The sequence below is a fragment of the Phaethon lepturus genome, unplaced genomic scaffold, assembly GCF_000687285.1.
Source record: "Phaethon lepturus isolate BGI_N335 unplaced genomic scaffold, ASM68728v1 scaffold32847, whole genome shotgun sequence".
Lineage (NCBI taxonomy): Eukaryota > Metazoa > Chordata > Aves > Phaethontiformes > Phaethontidae > Phaethon > Phaethon lepturus.
In genome coordinates, this window is record NW_010551709.1 from 3434 (window position 1) to 20117 (window position 16684).

The following is a 16684-nucleotide window of genomic DNA, read 5'->3' on the forward strand; positions in this document are numbered from 1 at the left end:
GGGCACTTCACCTTTTGGGATGAGGGGGATTCTGGTTTGGGGAAACCTCTGGGATGTCAGAGTTTTGGGTTTGCTTCTCATTGAAATGGATGTTAAGCTATTCCAGCTAAGTATGCAAACCAGGAGTGTCCAGTCCTGGATAGACCCCTGAGTGTTTCCATTTAGGAAGCAGCTGGAGCAAGTGTGTGAGTGAGTGAGTGAGTGAGTGAGTGAGTGAGTGAGTGAGTGAGTGAAGGCATTAAGCTGACCTGGGTAAGCACATCTGTATTCCTGTGCCATGCGCTACTAGACAACAGCTTGGACCTGTTTTGCTGGCCCTATGGGGAGAGAGAGAACATGAAGGTTCTCTCATGCAGCTAAACTCTTCCTCGCAAAACAGAATGGACTCATCCATACCACCCCATGGCAACAGGTCTTGGCCCGTGCTGTCCCACAGCAGTGTGTGGGTGCTATGTGGTCAGAATTGTCAAAAGGAACCAGGGCACATACTAACAATTACACAGTGTGATCCTCAAGGGACACTGCACTGCTCCCATTGAATTTGCTAGTACAGGTGTTGCTGGGGTGACCCAGGTCCTAGGGTCTTTGATATGGGGAAAATGTTGCTGCAGGGCCTGCAAACAGGTACCCCAGTCCCAGTCTGATGAAGAGCAGGTTTTTTATCTCAACTCTCTCTGGTCAGGCATCGTCCCTGGGGAACGACACAACAGGATCCCACATGTCTATGTAAGCATGGGGTTGGGCTTTAGGACTGAGGCTGCTCCATGCTGTGACCATGGCTGAATAGCCACTAGACAGACCCCTAATTACTGAGGGGCTATTCTAGTCTTTGGATAAAGAAATACATGCTGTCCCCATACAGGTTACCAGACTCTCATGCCTGCCTCTCTGAATGAGGTTTCAAGGCACTCAACAGGTAACTTTGGCCAACCTGTGACACAAAATCAAAGGGCGTGAAGGAGGCATAGAGCTCTGGGGTCAACAGAAGCCTGTTCTGCCTACCCCACATCTGAACATATGTTTCTGCCTTGGCTCTGCTGCAATAGGCCACCCGCAAAGACCTTGCACCTACCGCCTTCCTTGAGGGCTCCCCAGCCAGTGATCCAGCAATGAAGGCCAGGTTCAAAGAGGTGAGAAGGAGCAGGCAAGCAGATGGGCTGGATCAAGGGCGAGATGATCACAGGATGGTCCAGCTGGAGCAGAGCCACATCATAATCATGGCTGTCTTCCTCGTAGTAAGGGTGGAGGAAGAGACGGATCACCTTGAACGACACCTCTGTGTGGCTGGTGGCATTTTGAAAATATTTGCCCAAGTAAACGGTCCAGATGGAGGGAGAGGCCAGTCTGTAAGATGCAACAGAGATGATAACTCATCACATGAACAGAGAAGGATGGGCAGAGCCTGGATCCTTCTGTTGCAGTCTTTTGAGGAGTCTCTGATATGGATGATCATCTCCCTCAGAGGGACCTCTTTTTTATTTGGCTACCTGATTTCAAGAAACTGGGTGGGACATCTTTTTGATGCCTTGACATGCCTGTACAGTGGAACCAGCTTTGGGCATACACACAGAATCTGAGAACAGGACAGCTAAAAGCGAACAGTCAAGGGAGACTCTGTCTCCAGCAGGAGGGTGAGGAGCAGAGGGGAACTCACCCTGGACCAGAGCAGGAGGAAGCAGAAAGAGGGCTGATTTTAGACTCAGAGTCCTGTCCACCTTTTGCCTTACACATGCCATTTTCTCCCACAGTGCCCCTCTGGGTGCAAAAAACTCCCTGATTTGGTTTGACCATCTCTCTTGCTCCAAACTCTCCTTCAGGACTCACCTCCAGCCTACTGCCCGCACAGGCTGCTGCCCATAGCACGGCACACCCCAGGCTGCTGCTGTTTTTCAGCTCCTCTTTTTTCCATTAATTCTTATCTCTCACACCACTTAAATTCTATTCCTGACAGGCACACACATATGCCATCTAACAGGGCTGTGCTAGCTCCATCCATCCTGCACTGGATGGCCAAAATGACCAAATTCAGCCTGCATGGACCACTTGAAAGGCCTGCTTCCAGTGCTGGTGAGCTTCCTTGCTGGATTGTAGGAGTCAGATAGGAGCATGGCAGAAGCAGGGTGAGATGAGAAGTGCAACTGCAAAACAGCCCCAGTCCTACCAAGGCTGGCATCACCATACCGAGGATGACCAGCAGCTCCTCCTCCCCATGCTCACATAGCACCAGGAGGGAAGAGAGTCCATCAGTAGTAGCTGGGGAGGTGGGGGATGCTTGCCAGCTCACTGGTAGGGGAAAATAGGAGTTTGGAAGAAATGGAGATTGGGCCTGAGGGTGCACACCCCTTCTCCCACCCAGCCCTGTTGCCCAGCACAGCTGTGGACCTTCCCTCTCCTCACTTCTTCCCAGTTTGAAAGAATGAGTGACCCGCCCTGATCTATATGTTACTGCCACTGCTGTGGTACGTACACCGGGTGGAAGGAACCGGGGGAGAGACTGTGCTTCCTCCCGAAAGGGCAGGCCCTGCAGGTGGGCAGCACGGGACCCAAACAGTGTCCTCCGCAGGTAATGCTACCCTGGTCCCATCCCAGCACATGCTGACACCTCCACGGTTGTGAAAGCATGGAGACAAGCCAGAGCCAAAGCAAAGGTGGAGCTGTGAAGTGTCTTCCACCACCATTGCCCTCCCAAAGCTTCTCTGTGAATCCCAGCACTGCCCCTTTTTCCCTGCATGCACACCCGAAAGCTAGTGCGTGTATCCGTACCCCTTTCTCCGGCTTCAAGCCACAGAGGAGGATGGCACAGATGCCCGATGAGGGGCACATCTGCCCCAGGACATTTTCACAAGTTGGGTGATCCTCCCATCATGCATGACATGGAAAGCAATGGAGATTCTTCTCCTGCCCAGCACCCTTCCCTCTCCATTTACCTCTCATCCTGGAAGCAGTGCGCAGCTGAGACCACCCAGCGGTCAGCAACAAGTGTTCCCCCACAAATGTGGTGTCCCCGAACTTGCAGGCTGGCCTGCCATGGCCATTCCCCTTCCACAGAATTCGCACCACCCACGATCCTGCTGAGAGGGGCTTGCAGCCCACAGTCTGAGGAGGAGACACAGCAGGTACTTCAGGGAAGGAAGGGAACATGATAGACTGTGCTTGCCTTTCCTTTCCTTCTTAATTGACTGAAGAGTTTGACCTCTCATCCCTTGCCTTGCCCAGCCAGCAGATGCTTTACGTAGTGTCCAGGACTGGTCTAGCGAGCGCTCCATCCCAGCGGGTGCCCCCGCTGATGCCTGCACAGCCTTACCCCACCTCCATCTGCAGCCTGGCGAAGCTTTTTGGGGCACCATGCTCTCTGTGCTGCCTGCTGTCCTGTCGGGGAACCCTCGCAGTCATTCCCTTCCGCTGCCCACCGAGGCTCCAGAAAAAACAAGCAGGGAAATCAAAACACAAGCTCTCTCCCCGACAGTGACCATGCAGTCATGGGCGACTTCCCCGGCTGGAGCCTTCTAGGCTGGCATTACTTCACATGAGCCAGCACAGTGGTCCAACAGGCAGCCTGTGGGTAGAACCTGGCCTGTGAGACACGTCTATCTGGCCTGATGCCTCTGCCTGGAGGAGAAGGGGAGCAGCTGTCCAAGGAGCAAACGCCTGCTCACCGCTCAGCACGGAGAGCTGGCTCGCTGCTACCACTGCCACTGCTGGATGGAGCAGTGGCCCTGCTGCCATGGGGCTGGGCTAGGGAGAAGGCGGTGGAACAAGGAAGGGTGGGTGCTTTTGCCGGGCTGGTGGTGGAAAAAAGAGGGCAACTTGCAGCTACTTGGCATCCTGAACCTGCTTGGCTGACGTGCGACTGAGCATTTCCTCACCACAGCGCTTCTCGTCGGACAGGTCCTTGCAGTCCGCAGTGGTGTCGCACAGGGGGTTGGGTTTCTTCACACAGGTCCCATCTTCACAGCGGTAGGTGAAAGGACCACAGGGGACCCCTGCAAAGAGGAAGGGGAGCTGAGGCTGAGGGAGGGCGGCAGGTTTAGATGCAGTCTGACGTCCTTTTTTGGGGCTGATGAGGCGGAGGAGGCAACAGAGAGCTTGGGGGAACTTCATAAATGGTGACAGGGAATTTCCTGAGCAAGCTTGGTCAGCTACAAACAAAGCAAACATTGTGAGCAGGTCGGGCATGTTAACTCCCAGCTGGTGCCCTTACCTCACAAGAGGGAAGTACGCTACCGACAGCCTTGGCTCAAGCGTAGGGGAAGGTGTTTGCCAGCCCAGCACCATGCCCTCCCTACCTTCACCGCACTGCTCCTCATCGCTCCCGTTGACGCAGTCCAGCTGCTGATTGCAGACTCTGCTGAACTCGATGCAAGTGCTGTCCTCGCGGCACTGGAACTTTGCAGGACACACTGTGTGGGAGGAAAGCACTCGGGAATTAGGCATGCAAGACAAGGTGTCAGGTGTGAGGTCAGGGGCCTAAGTGCACCTGTAGGCTCTGCAACCCCTCCTCCCACCTCTTAAGGTGTGCTTAAGACCAGCTCTGGTATAGTGCAGCTGTGTAGTCTTTGACTGATCTACATTGTAGGTATGCCTGCACGCTGTCTTACACTTTGAGGATGCTGATTTAACTTGCCTTCACTTCTTGGCTTGGCCTCAGACCTGCATCATCACTATGGACTTGCCTTGAGGTCACTGAACTCTTGGTTGGCCCAAGAGTTACTGTCACCAGGCAGGGTCTGCTTGCCTTGTTCAGGTTCTGTAGGACTGCATCCTGTCTGGTGAGGTCACTGTTCCTCCTGCCTTGCTGTCACCCTCAGCTCTTGGGTCACCTTCCCCTACAGGCAGCTGCTCCCCTTGTTCTCTGATAAATGAGTCCTGAACAACAATGGATTCCTCAATGTCCATGAGCTCTGATAGCTGCTCAGGATGGAGATAGGCCTAAGGTGCCTACCTATCACAGAGTTTCACTTCTGATTATACATTCTCATAACAGGAACTTGTCCCCTGTTTGTCTGTGCAACACCAAACATAATGGGCCAGTACCTCCTGGGCATTTTCTTCCTGCAATGACTGTAATTTCTTCAGTAATTAGCATGAGGCTCCCAGATGGCGAAAGGTGAAGGTCTGAGGCAATGTGAACATTGATTTTAAAGACAGGGACTCTTCCATACAGACATGGAGTGAATAAGCAGAGATGCAACAGTGGCAAGAGTGTGAGAAAGAAAGGAAATCACATTTTAAAAATTTTTTTTTTTTTTTTAAATATAAAGGGATGGTTGAAAACACTGAGAAACAAACACTTTTTTTTGTTCAGCCTTGGTCTGTGTTAACCTGTGGAACTGAATGACACAAGATATCCCTGAGGCCAAGAAGCTAACAGGATTCAAGAAAGGATTAGATACTCATAAGGATGCACATGCATCCGTGTTTGCATGAGGGAAGCAAACAAGCCCTGATGTCAGACAGCTGGATGATGGTGCACAGTCAACAAGACTGCAGACAATAAAAAACCCAACCTTGGCGATCCTGTGAGAGGTCTCACATTTCCAGCACTGAATTAAAACTTCCTTGAGAAAGATTTCTCCTTCCTTTTACTTTAGACTTTTCTATAACTTCCTCTGAATCCTTCAGAATTGGCCACTGACTCCAAAAAGGAATCTTTCTGTCTGTGAAAAAACACCCGTAGGGGACAACTAATGAAAAATTAGTGGTGTCAGCAATGCGATGAGCCCCTCCCTCACACCAGGGATGGGAAAATAGATGAATTAGGTGTCGTGCCTGAGCCTGAATGCTGCTCTTATGAGAATGGGGCTTTGCAGGAGTCCTGGGATGCCAGGGATGGCGTCTGTGTCAGCACTGGCTGCTGTTGGCATGAAGAACTGATGGCTGATGGAGGACTTAGATGTTCCCAAACTGGGGTGCAATATATGAGGATCTGTACAGATCAAGTATCACCAATGTCCTGGGGGCAAAGGGAAGAGAGCAGGGCAGCTCTGAGAGCAGGGCATGCCTGAGTGGTCTGGCAGCAGAGGGGGCTGTAGGCCAGAGCTGAGGTTGATTGTCGGGGTTGGGTGGGGGGAAAGCAGGACGAGGTGGGGGACAGCCTGAGCAGGGGTCTTCTTTCAGGCTGCCTGGAGCTCTTGGTTCATGGCTACTAGGGGGTTCTCCCAGGAAGACTGTGCTGTGCCCAGGAGCAAGAAACGTTCCTGCTCCTTCCCGAGCAGGCTGAAGCCATATGGCAGTGGGATGAAGCTTTTAAGGATGCAGTGGGTTTAAGCTCCCGGAGGGAAGGTACAAGACTGTACCTAGGCCAGCTGAATCCTCCCCATCTCTCCCTACCTTTGGAGAAGCAAGGGCCTGTGTCCTGCTGAGACCAGGGACCAGCAGGGAGAAGAAATCACTCACCACAATTTCTCTCATCCAGCCCATTGGGGCAATCTTTGATCCCGTCACAGGCTGGGACGCACAAGCCGTTCACTGAACACAGGAACTCCCCAGGACAGGCTGTGAAACCACCAGAGAGTAGTTAGTCCCCAGTGACTGGAAACCTCCTTGAAGTAGAGCACTGTGGCTTGAAAGTGGAGTGTGTGGAGCTGCACACCTTCCTGACCGCATGTGTGCTGCAGCAGCGTGCCAGCAGCACTCGCTCCCCAAAATCTGCCACATCACCTGCTCTGAAGAAAGGCAAATGGAGCCAGGCTATGCACCAGGGGGAGGAGGGCTCTCCCCTCGCTTCCTGTTGTACCAAAGGGCAAGAGCGAGGACAACCACCCGCCTGGCGTGCTACACCTCTGGTTTAGCACTGTTTCATGACTCCTGAACGCTGCACGAAAGCTGAAATAGGTCCTTTGGAGTTGTTACTAAAACCTGGTTGGGGCCTTGAAGGGGTTTGGTGTTAGACACGTGTTGGCAGGTGCACGTATTCAGGGACTGGTATGTGTTACAGGCACCCTTTAGGAGAGAGATGGAGAAACCTTGGAAAGACAGACTGTGGGCGTACATTTGCACATGTGTGTATGTGTATTTGTGTGCAGTTTTATTTGTCTCTCACTTGCACGGCCTCGAAGGTGAGCAGGAAACAGTGTTCTCTAAGAGCTCTTATAATCAAAATAAAAGTTGCTTCAAGCCAGAGATGGTGTCTCACTGAACTTCCAAGGCCAGTCCATGATGTGGGCATGGGGGTGAGACTGTAGACAACTCTCTGACCTTGGGTTTTGGTGCATGGATGCTCTGGCAACATCAGGCAGGGCCACATGTGAGGAAGAAACTTTGCACATAAATGCCTCTACTTTTGGGGAGACCAGTGGTGTGTGCATCACTGATTTGTGAGCATGTGCCTGAAGGGCAGATGGTACCTAGGGCTCATGGGATGTGTCTTGTGTTTCTCCTAACACAAGCCAAGTGCACAGGGGCTGCTGGCAGCCACCACCCCACTAAGGAGCAGGGAGGAGCTTGAACTTACAGTCAGATTGGTTGTACAGGCTGTAAGACGCCTGTACGCCAGGGCCAGTTAAGGAGATCTGTGAGGTGAAGGTGATGGTAATGTCAGCAGAGGACGTGACTGGGATCCGCTCAGCGTAGGCTTGCAGGGTCCGCAGGCCACAGAACCTGAGGAGCAGACACAGACGGGATGTCCCAGGAAGGGAGGGAGGAAAAGACAACAAAGTGGGGCAAGGGGGCTTTGTGGGGCTGGGGTTGGAAGGGGGCCACACAGACTGGGTGTGAGTGGGCAGCCAGGAAGGCAAAATGCCTTCAATATGGCATGACAGCCAGAGTCCAGAGTGACCCTAAATATCTTTGGACATTTCCTACTTTCTGGGCAAGCGCTGAAGTCAGGCTACACAAAGCAATTCGGTTCTTACATTTATCTTCCTGAAGAAACCATGTTGTAGAAACTGTGGCACTGACAGTTTAAGAGAAGAAGGCAAGGAGAGAAAAAGTGGAAATCCTAAGCCGGGGGAACATAGATTCTGAATCAGACCCTTCAGAGGAAAAGAAATTAGCCCCACAGGAGCAGTGGACAGGAAGTTAAATGAGATGGGCTGAGGGAAGCTTTGGAGCGGAAGGGCCAATTTTGCAGTAGGTGGGAGGAAGAGCACAAGCCATAGGTCCATCCATGTTGGAGCCTGCTTTGAGGAGATGGGAGCACAGCAGCTCTCAGTCCTTCCTTTGCACCTGGGCAGTGGTGGGCAGCAGCCCCAGCTATGTGCGGATGCTAATTTTGAGAAGCCGTGCAGGGGGAAGTGGCTGTAGTTGAAGCAGGAGGATATGGAGCTAGGTGGAAGATCTGTACGGAGGCGGTTGCAAGGCAATGGCACACACAGATAATATTGCAGAGGTGGTGACAGGCAGATTTGCAAACACAGGAGATGTGGGAGGACACCAAGGTTACACACACAGGGGAAAACTAGGAAGCCTGATGCAAACACCGAGACAGAGAAGGCAGGCTGGTAGCAAGTCTGTAAGAAGCATGCTCACTGGGGAGCCTGTGAACAAGAGAGGCTGAAAAAGAAGTAGAAAAGCAAGAGGCACCAGTACAAACAGTGGCCACTGAGTGTGGTGATAGACTCTCCTTCCTAAGACCTGGTGGCCTGAAGTGAGCAGGGAACCTGCAGAGGTTTGATCCCAGGTGGGAAGTGAGACAGAAACCAGGACCCCAGCACACACCTTCGGTTCTGAATTATCCACTGGCCTTGGGTACAGGGCAGGTCGTGCTTCTGTCTGCTGAGTGCATAGGCGTCGAACCACAGGGTGACCCCATAGTCAAGGGATGGGACCTGCAGGCAAGGAGGTCCAGAGCAGAGTGTAGATGGCTCCTATGAGTGCTGCAGCCCACGCCATATGACAGAAAAGAGCAGGATAGATGTGAAGGGGAGAGCTGCCAATTCACACATTGCATGCCAGAAGGAAGCACCCTTTAAACTGGGGCCATGCCACAGCCCAGGGTGGCTCTGCTCCCATCTCAGAGCATGGTAATTCCTAGCAATTTCTAGCAATCTGGTCCTGCCTTGAAGAACTCCTCTGGAGACCAGATTTCAGATTCTCTGTGCCAGCATGCAATATTAGACTCCTTCCGCTTCAGAAACACGTATTATGTGGGGGCTAGGCAGGCTGCCCCCCTCTGCTCACTTCTCACGATGACCTGAGAGCACTGGCTGTACCCTTCGCTAATGTGGGCAGTGCTGCACGGGTTTCAGGGACGGGGTGGACGCTCTTGTGGGAGCTGGCTCTTACCGTCATGTGCCAGGTGCAGTGTGTATTGGGCGAGTAGTAACTGGGGTAGTGTGGGGTGCCGATCTTCCCCTGCAGCTCCAGACCCTCACGCAGAGTTATATTCACTTCGCAGGCTGTAAATACAAACATTCAAAGCCCTGCTACCTGTCAGCTCAACCTCAGCCTGGGGATGCCAGGTACTCACCCCATTGTAGGAGGAGAGAAAAGGGGCTTTAAGGCCTGATGCTAAAGGTGACCAGGATGTTCCACCATCCCTCTTCAAGGGGCCATTTCTACCTCGCAAGACTTTTAGCCTCCTCCTCTTATCCAGGGAAGGGTAATGGTAATGTATATTTCTGCTTTAGACTCTTATATTGAATTGACATTTATCTGCAAGTGGTCTGGATGTAATGTCCAGGCCACATCTGGTCTGTCCATGCATGAGAGCTTGGCCTTCTCTTAAAGTATCACAGTCACTCAGGCTCTGCTTGCCATAGCCTGGGGTGTAAAGACTCAAGCCAAATGCTAATGTATGAGTCCAGGTGAGGGAGCCACATCTAACCTGCTTTTTACTGACCACCTCTACCCTTGCAATCTAGTGAATTCTGCCCCTAATGGGGATGGAGCCCCCCTAGGAGCGCGTGATGTTGTAGGAGATAACCTCTCTCCTTCCTGTATCTGTGGCCGCCCTCCTCCAGCCTTCCTCACCTTTGAGGGGCACTGCCTGCGCTGAGAGGATGAAGGGGTCGTAGTAGCTGTACATGGCTTTCTTCCACACAACGGACATGACAGGGCCAGATGAAAGGACTTCCACAACGGGCTCCTGCCGGCTGCAGCCGTAGATCCTCAGGGGAAAGAGATAAAAGGATGGGAGTGAAGTAGGCAATAAACAAATGAAAGAGAAGAACGAGAATGAGAGACAACGGAGGTCTGTGTTACCCACAGCACACGCCTGCTGTGAGGCACTAACTGAATTAAATAAGAGCCCAGCAGAGCGAGAGCTGCTGTAAGCCCTCAGGCTGCCAGACTGGCTGTGTGATAGCCCACATCAGTGACTTCAGCTGATCAGCAAGAGGCAGGTGCTGCATCAAAGAGAACTTCCTCTGATGGAGTCTAGCACCTTCCCCTGCTGCGGTGTGTCACGCCATCCTGCCCGGCTTCCCCGCCGCGCTCGCCCTGCTCAGGAGCTACCTACGAGGTGATGAGGTGTTTCTCCAGGGGCCCCGCTGCGTCGTACATGGCCAGGCGGTCCCTGCAGTCCGGGAGAGTCCACTCCAGGTGTAGCTTGATCATGTAGCCCTTGAGGCCATGGAGGTGCCAAAGACAACTGGAGGCCAGGTAGTCAGGGCCCTCCAGCCTTAGGACATCATCCTCCTGGACATAGCTGTACCTGTAGCAACCTGAATCCAGGGGAAGGACAGAGGGATTTAAACCTCAGGGTGATATAAATGGAGGCAAACGGGGGCTTAGGAATGGTTGTAAGGGAAATTAAGGTAGAGGATTGTCACTTGGGATGTCAGTGTGAGCCCCATTTCAGGGTAAGGCTGACTCATCCCAGTGATCTCAGTTTACTTTCACCTATGTCATGGTGGCACCGGTCCCCTCGTACCATTGCCCCAGTTTCTCTCTATAAGAACTGTCCCCTCTTGCTTGGTTAAGCTAATACTACCTCAGGCTTCAAATATCAGCACAGCGCAGTTATCTTCCACTGGCTTTATTTTCTTTTTCACCTCTTTCTCCTCTCACCCCCACATTCTTCCCAGCTTTATACCCCCCTCAACTGATTTCCAGGTTTCAGCAGGCTTCCAGACCAGGAATTTTGAGTAAAACTCAGCTTAAAAGGTGAGTTTCTAATAGCATATCCAATGCAAGCTGCCAGCCACAGCACTTACAACACTGCCTGAAATTACTAAAAGCATCTTCAACATCGCTAGGACAACAGACTCCTCAATGACTGACAGCACATCCAGTGCAAAGCCACGCAGGGAAACCCCCACCCCACTCAGCAGAATTTCATGGGGCCTGGAATTAGCACCGTTGTACCAGTACACCAAGTTATTTGACAGGACTCACCAGGACAGGGACAAGGCTGCAGGTGGCTGCACTGCGCCTGGGAGCTGGTGCCTCTGCACAGTGGTGTGCTATGGGGACAGAGGTGTCAGGATGCTCAGAGCAGTCCAGCACGTAGCTGCGTCATGTAGTTTGGATGTGGCCAAGCAGCGGCACTGGTGCTCCCTTGCTACTGTTCCCATCTCCCCTTTCCCAGGATTTACAACTCCAGGAAACCAACAAGATTTCTGGCCCCTGTAAAAATCCCTCCCATAAAGTGACAAACTCAAAAGGAAAGGAAAAAATAGCCTACCCAGAGTGGATTTCAGGACTACTATGTCTTTCACACTGGATTCTGTTAGAGAGGAAATATATAAAGGAAGGTAAACAAAAAGATAAAACTGTAGTATCTGAATACTGGCATGGCAGGTGGTGACTCCCCTCCTTCCTATGTAAATGGTTCGCTCGCAACTTCGGCATGGGGCATCCTCCAGGTACTTCTCTCTCTGCTCTCAGGGACATGCTTCAGTTGTGCCTTCCCCACCCCATCTCTCTGGGAAATCTCTCTGGCCTCTGCCTGAAATCCAGCAGCCCCAGTTCGTGCTTTCCAGCCCACCACAGGCTTCTCTGCCTTTTTTCCTTGCCTTTCACGTGCTATTCCAGGACCTCTTCCCCTTCCCAAGAGGGCTGAGCATTGCTTCAGGCAGCCATCCCCCGCCTCTGCCAGCCACACCACAGGGCACAAGCCCACTTCCCACAGCCTTCACCATCTGCTCACCCCTCCCCTGTTTTCCTGGTTTAAACAACCCTCACTGAAAAGTACGGGAGTTACTGAGGGTGGGGAAGGAGGTCTCTTTTGATGACCAGTGGTTCATGAGCTACTCAACATCCTTATAAAGTCCACCTCTGGAGAAGGGAGATGAAGAGAAAGCCACCAGCAAGGACTGCAAATCTGTGCAAAACAGAGTCACAGGGTGGACAACACTTTCAGGAGAGCTGGCCTTTGCTCCAGCCTCCCAGCTGAACTGGAAGTGGCCAGAGATCAGGTGCTACTGGGAATAATTGCCAAAATAAAAGGCACCATGAGGTCAGCTGGGTGTGAGAATTGCTGTTGTGGGGTTGCCTAGGTCAGGGCTCTGGTCTTTTGTAGCTCCTAAGCAGAGTTTGCAATTCTGCGGGGAGAGCTGAGCAGTTTTTTCATGGCAAAAACAGATGTGGAAAAAGATGATCCTGCAGGCATAAGGCAGGCTCCTAGAGAAGCTGGTGTGCTGTAGGGAAGGATGTACGCTGAGCTGATATTAAGCATTCTTTTACCTGAAAGTAATAAAACTGAGTTCCTGTAAGGAGAAGGAAGTCCTGAAACTCTTTGGGGGAAAGGGGAGGCTAGTGTCCTGGTGTGAGGGTAGCTGTTAGTAAAAATAAAACGTTGGAGACGTTCCTGCGCTAGTCAGTCGTTTGCAGCTCTGTGTCTTAAGGCAGGCCAGCAAATGAGTCGGCCAGCAAGCAATGAAGTGCTAATGACTTGCTATTAGCTAGCTATTTTTTCACTCCAATTTTGCAGAGCAAGTGAAGCCAGAGGTTAATTTTCTGGCTTGAGGTCACCCTGGCCCAGCAGTATAAGAGGTTTCTGGCTTTTGCCTTAGTTGCTGGACTGTGCTTCTGACTGGACAGGGAGGTGGAAAGGACTAGGGAAAGCAGAAGGAGCTGGAGAAACTACAACTGGTGTGTTAATTCCAAAATAGAAAGAAGCATGGTGTGCTGACATGAATAAAACAGTGAAACAGATGCAAAGGGAATAAGAGGGAACTGGGAACAGCTAAAAGAATGGCACGATCATTTTTATTTGTTTATGAATTACATTATGAAGTGAGTAATTAAGGGGAAAAAGCTAGACGGACTGACTTGGAAGCAGTTAGCATATTTTCTTATATCTTTCTTAAGACAGTTAATTTAAATTGGCTGACCATAAGGTCTGGTATGCTGGAAACAAATCATAAGTAGAAGTGACTAATGGTAACTGTGGGAGATGTCTTCATGAGATGCTAATGTAGCTTTAGAATAAGATCTTAACATGATGGTCTGGATGAGGGAGTGAAAATCATTTTGATGAAATCAAATTTTCTTTGGGGACACACAAAAAAATGAACCCCCTCCCCCCAAACAACTGACATATGGAGGGAAAAGTTGAAGAAAGTATGGGTGGCATATATTAAAATAAGATTCACCTTAAATGCAAGATAACATGAAGAAAAAAACTTGGAGATGTAACATTTCATGGGGAGAAGAAACTTGGAAATGAGAGTCCCAAGGGAAGAGAAGAAACATCATTTGAGGTTTGGGGCTCTGTAAGAGGATCAGATCAGGCTGAGAAGTTAAGTCTTGTTATAAAGACCAAATACAAATTCCATTTGACTTGGATGCATTGAATATGGACACATCCCTGGTCCTTTATCTAACACCTATTTAAGACCAGTTCTCTAGGGTGGCTTTTTAAACAGGCTATGATCTTCACTGTGGGAAACAATAAATAATTCTTAAAATCATGTCAAGAACTAAAATGGCAACAATGCTTTGTCTCAGAGGAAGACCAGTGGTGACTCAGGTATGTTGCCTTAGTTCTTCTCTCAATCAAGTAGCCTGGAATAATCTCCCAAAGGAAAGTAGGAAACCTAATTGTTTGCTATTTTTGAGCTGATCAAAGTCATGACCTGTATAAAAACTTACTCCACAGAAGCCAAAACTGATGGAAGAAGGAGAAAAAAACCAAACAACTTACCTAGCTGGTCATGGTCAGCTGTATCTCCAATAATTTTTTAATCCTTCAAATGAAGGATATTTTTTAAAATCAAACTTCAGTTCTTCTCTATTAGGAAGAAATATATGTAATTGTATCTCCTGGTTCTCATTTTTTTCCCTATCCTCTTCAGGTTTCCCCTATCCCCTTCAGTAGTGACTTCTGGTCTTCTCTCCTCACCTCCCTTCAGCACCTTCTAAATCTTGAGGCATTTATGACTGCTCAGGCCACAGCTGAGCAGCTGGTACTTACCCAGCAGAACCAGTGAGTCTGGGTTGACCTTATACTCCGTCTGGTAGGACAGGCTGCCCGAGATGTTGAAGCTGGTGGAGAGCTCTTGGTGGAGCATTGTGTTTACCCTTTCAACAGTCACCTCCTTCTGCTGACTCTCAGGGATTTGGAGGGCAAACCAGAAGAAGAAGGTCAGAGCCCCCTCCCTAACAGAGAAATAGCATGTTAAATACCCTCTCTGTTCCTCTCCAGAATCACTGGAGAGGCAAACCCCAGAGATTAACCCCCCACTGTTTTTCCACAAATCAGACATATCTGTGTGAACTTTCCAGCTCACTGCTATGACCCAGAGGAACCACTCAGAGTAGGGGAAGAGAGCTGCTATGTCCATGGTGCTAGTCAGTGCTCAGTCCTTTTAGGGGAAGAAGAGCATACATGGTCAAATTAATGTGATAATTAATCAAGACTGGTCTAATGAGTAGTCTCATTTCAGGTAGAAATGACCTTTCTTACTACTGAGCAGAGGTTGAAAAGAAACACTCAAGACTTCATTGTCTCACCTCCCAGTGGTGACAAGTGGATGATTTATGACCCAGTACCTTACCACAAGCCATTAATGCTGGGCAGGCTCAAGCTGCAGGAGACTGTGACTGGGAAAGCTCTGTTCAACCAGCTGGCAGAGAAAATTGGCTGGGGGAGGGGGAAGAGATGTTGAAACAAACTTTTGTTCAGTAAAAGGCTAGAGGTAAAATTGCAAGTGAAACTTTTCTTTCCCCAGTTGAAAATGGAGTTACATCAAAATTGGAATTTTCCTTAGCTGAAGGACAAATTTAGGGGTGTAATTTTCCATGGAAAAAATCAGAAGCAAATGTATACGTCAGTTTGCAAGTTATTCCTGCTTTCTTGATCTATTGTGATGACCTGCGAAGCTGTAGTCCCACATCTGTCCCATTCCACTGTTATCCTACTCCCAGGTGGACCATGCCTCTTGGCTGGAATACCTTTTCCATGATGCATTCTGGCCTCTCCCTTCTGGTGCCTAGAATCAGGCCATAAAATTATGTTCTTGAATTAGAAAAATTAATTTCCAGCTGCTTAGTTTCTCCTGAGAATGCCAAGCCCACACTTTTTTTTTTCAGTTCTTCCCAGTGATTTTTTTTCTCTCTTGAACTTTTCCCTCTGAAAATTTTTTCAGTTTTGGCTTTTCATCATGACCTCAGATGAACATGAATATCAAAATATTCCCAGCTCTGTAATGCTTGAACGATTCTGGATCTGGACTGCCCAACCTCGCCTAGAGCTCGGTGGGGACTGCAGCAGTTTGTCATGGCCAGATTTCAGTGAAACCAGAGTACAATTGACTAGAAGCTTTCACACATGAACAAGCAAAAATGCTGTGGGTGCTACTCACCCAAAGGCATACACTGTGCTCGAGTTGTAATATCGACCCAGCTCTGTGGCACGAATGAGTTCCTTCAGCTGCAACGAGAATGTCGTCTAATAACTATTGTGCAATGTTACAGTGGCAAAGGACCTATGGCAAACCCTGTGTTTCATCCTTCTTGCTGTACAGACTCACCAGGTCTGCCACTTGGATGGGGGAACCTAACCCCTTCCTCTTTCTACTCACTGAGCTGCCTCAGGGCTAGCTCTGGTCATGAAATTGCCCTCACCATCTTCTGGAGCTTAGCTGACTCCAACCAGAAGGCTCTGGACTCCACCTGCCCAAGGTCCGGGGAGTATTGGCGATTGATGACCTGGAGGCTGCCAGAGTAAAACTGCAGGACGGCTGGTTCCAGGTGCCACGGTCTGTAGTCTGCCAACAGAAGACACTACTGGATAACCTTGCTGATATGTAGGAGGGGGGTTTCCCTCTATGTATGAGTCTGTAAAGATGACCCAGAGTCACTAACATGCTTTGGGCTGGGCAATGCCTTGACTACACCCCATCCACCTCCTCTGTGGGGACAAAACATGCTGAAGTTTTACCTAGGAAATACCAGGTTGCTGCAGCAGCTCCAGCCAGCAAAAGAAAGACTATCCCAAGGGGCACGTAGCGGAGGCAGTCACGAGAGATAGTCTCTGATTCATCCTTTGAGAGGGAGTTGGCATCTTCCTCCTGTTCCTCGGCCTCCATGAGGGACATCTAGTGACACAGCACACCATGGTCAGGCTGGGTTTTCTGCATCCCTTTACATCTGTCTCTGGAGGTGCTCTTCCACCTCTGTGCTCCTCTCCCAGAATCTACACCACCAAGCTAACCATCAAAGACTTTGCTCAGTGCAAATGTGAGTAAAACCCCTAATTCCATGGGAGACAGGCTTCCAGGACACTGTCCTGTCTATGACGCATGGGTATTTCCTCAATTTTCAAAGGCATTCCCTGGGTTTTGCTTCTGCCAAAACC

At 50.2% G+C, this 16684-nt stretch overlaps 1 protein-coding gene across 1 annotated transcript in view; it reads right to left on the reverse strand.

Annotated features, from left to right (window-relative positions):
• The window catches only part of TMPRSS6 (transmembrane protease, serine 6), a 17693-nt gene extending 1269 nt beyond the window's left edge, over window positions 1–16424 (reverse strand). The window contains exons 1-15 of the mRNA XM_010291002.1: window positions 16268–16424; window positions 15952–16094; window positions 15690–15757; window positions 14300–14484; window positions 11567–11608; window positions 10400–10604; window positions 9913–10049; window positions 9226–9338; window positions 8659–8768; window positions 7454–7599; window positions 6397–6495; window positions 4287–4400; window positions 3867–3983; window positions 2928–3096; window positions 1073–1344 (exon numbers count right to left, since the gene is read on the reverse strand). Coding sequence (XP_010289304.1) covers window positions 1073–1344; window positions 2928–3096; window positions 3867–3983; window positions 4287–4400; window positions 6397–6495; window positions 7454–7599; window positions 8659–8768; window positions 9226–9338; window positions 9913–10049; window positions 10400–10604; window positions 11567–11608; window positions 14300–14484; window positions 15690–15757; window positions 15952–16094; window positions 16268–16424 — 2077 coding nt within the window. The remainder of the gene's footprint in view (window positions 1–1072; window positions 1345–2927; window positions 3097–3866; window positions 3984–4286; window positions 4401–6396; window positions 6496–7453; window positions 7600–8658; window positions 8769–9225; window positions 9339–9912; window positions 10050–10399; window positions 10605–11566; window positions 11609–14299; window positions 14485–15689; window positions 15758–15951; window positions 16095–16267) is intronic.
• Between the last annotated feature and the right edge of the window lie 260 nt (window positions 16425–16684).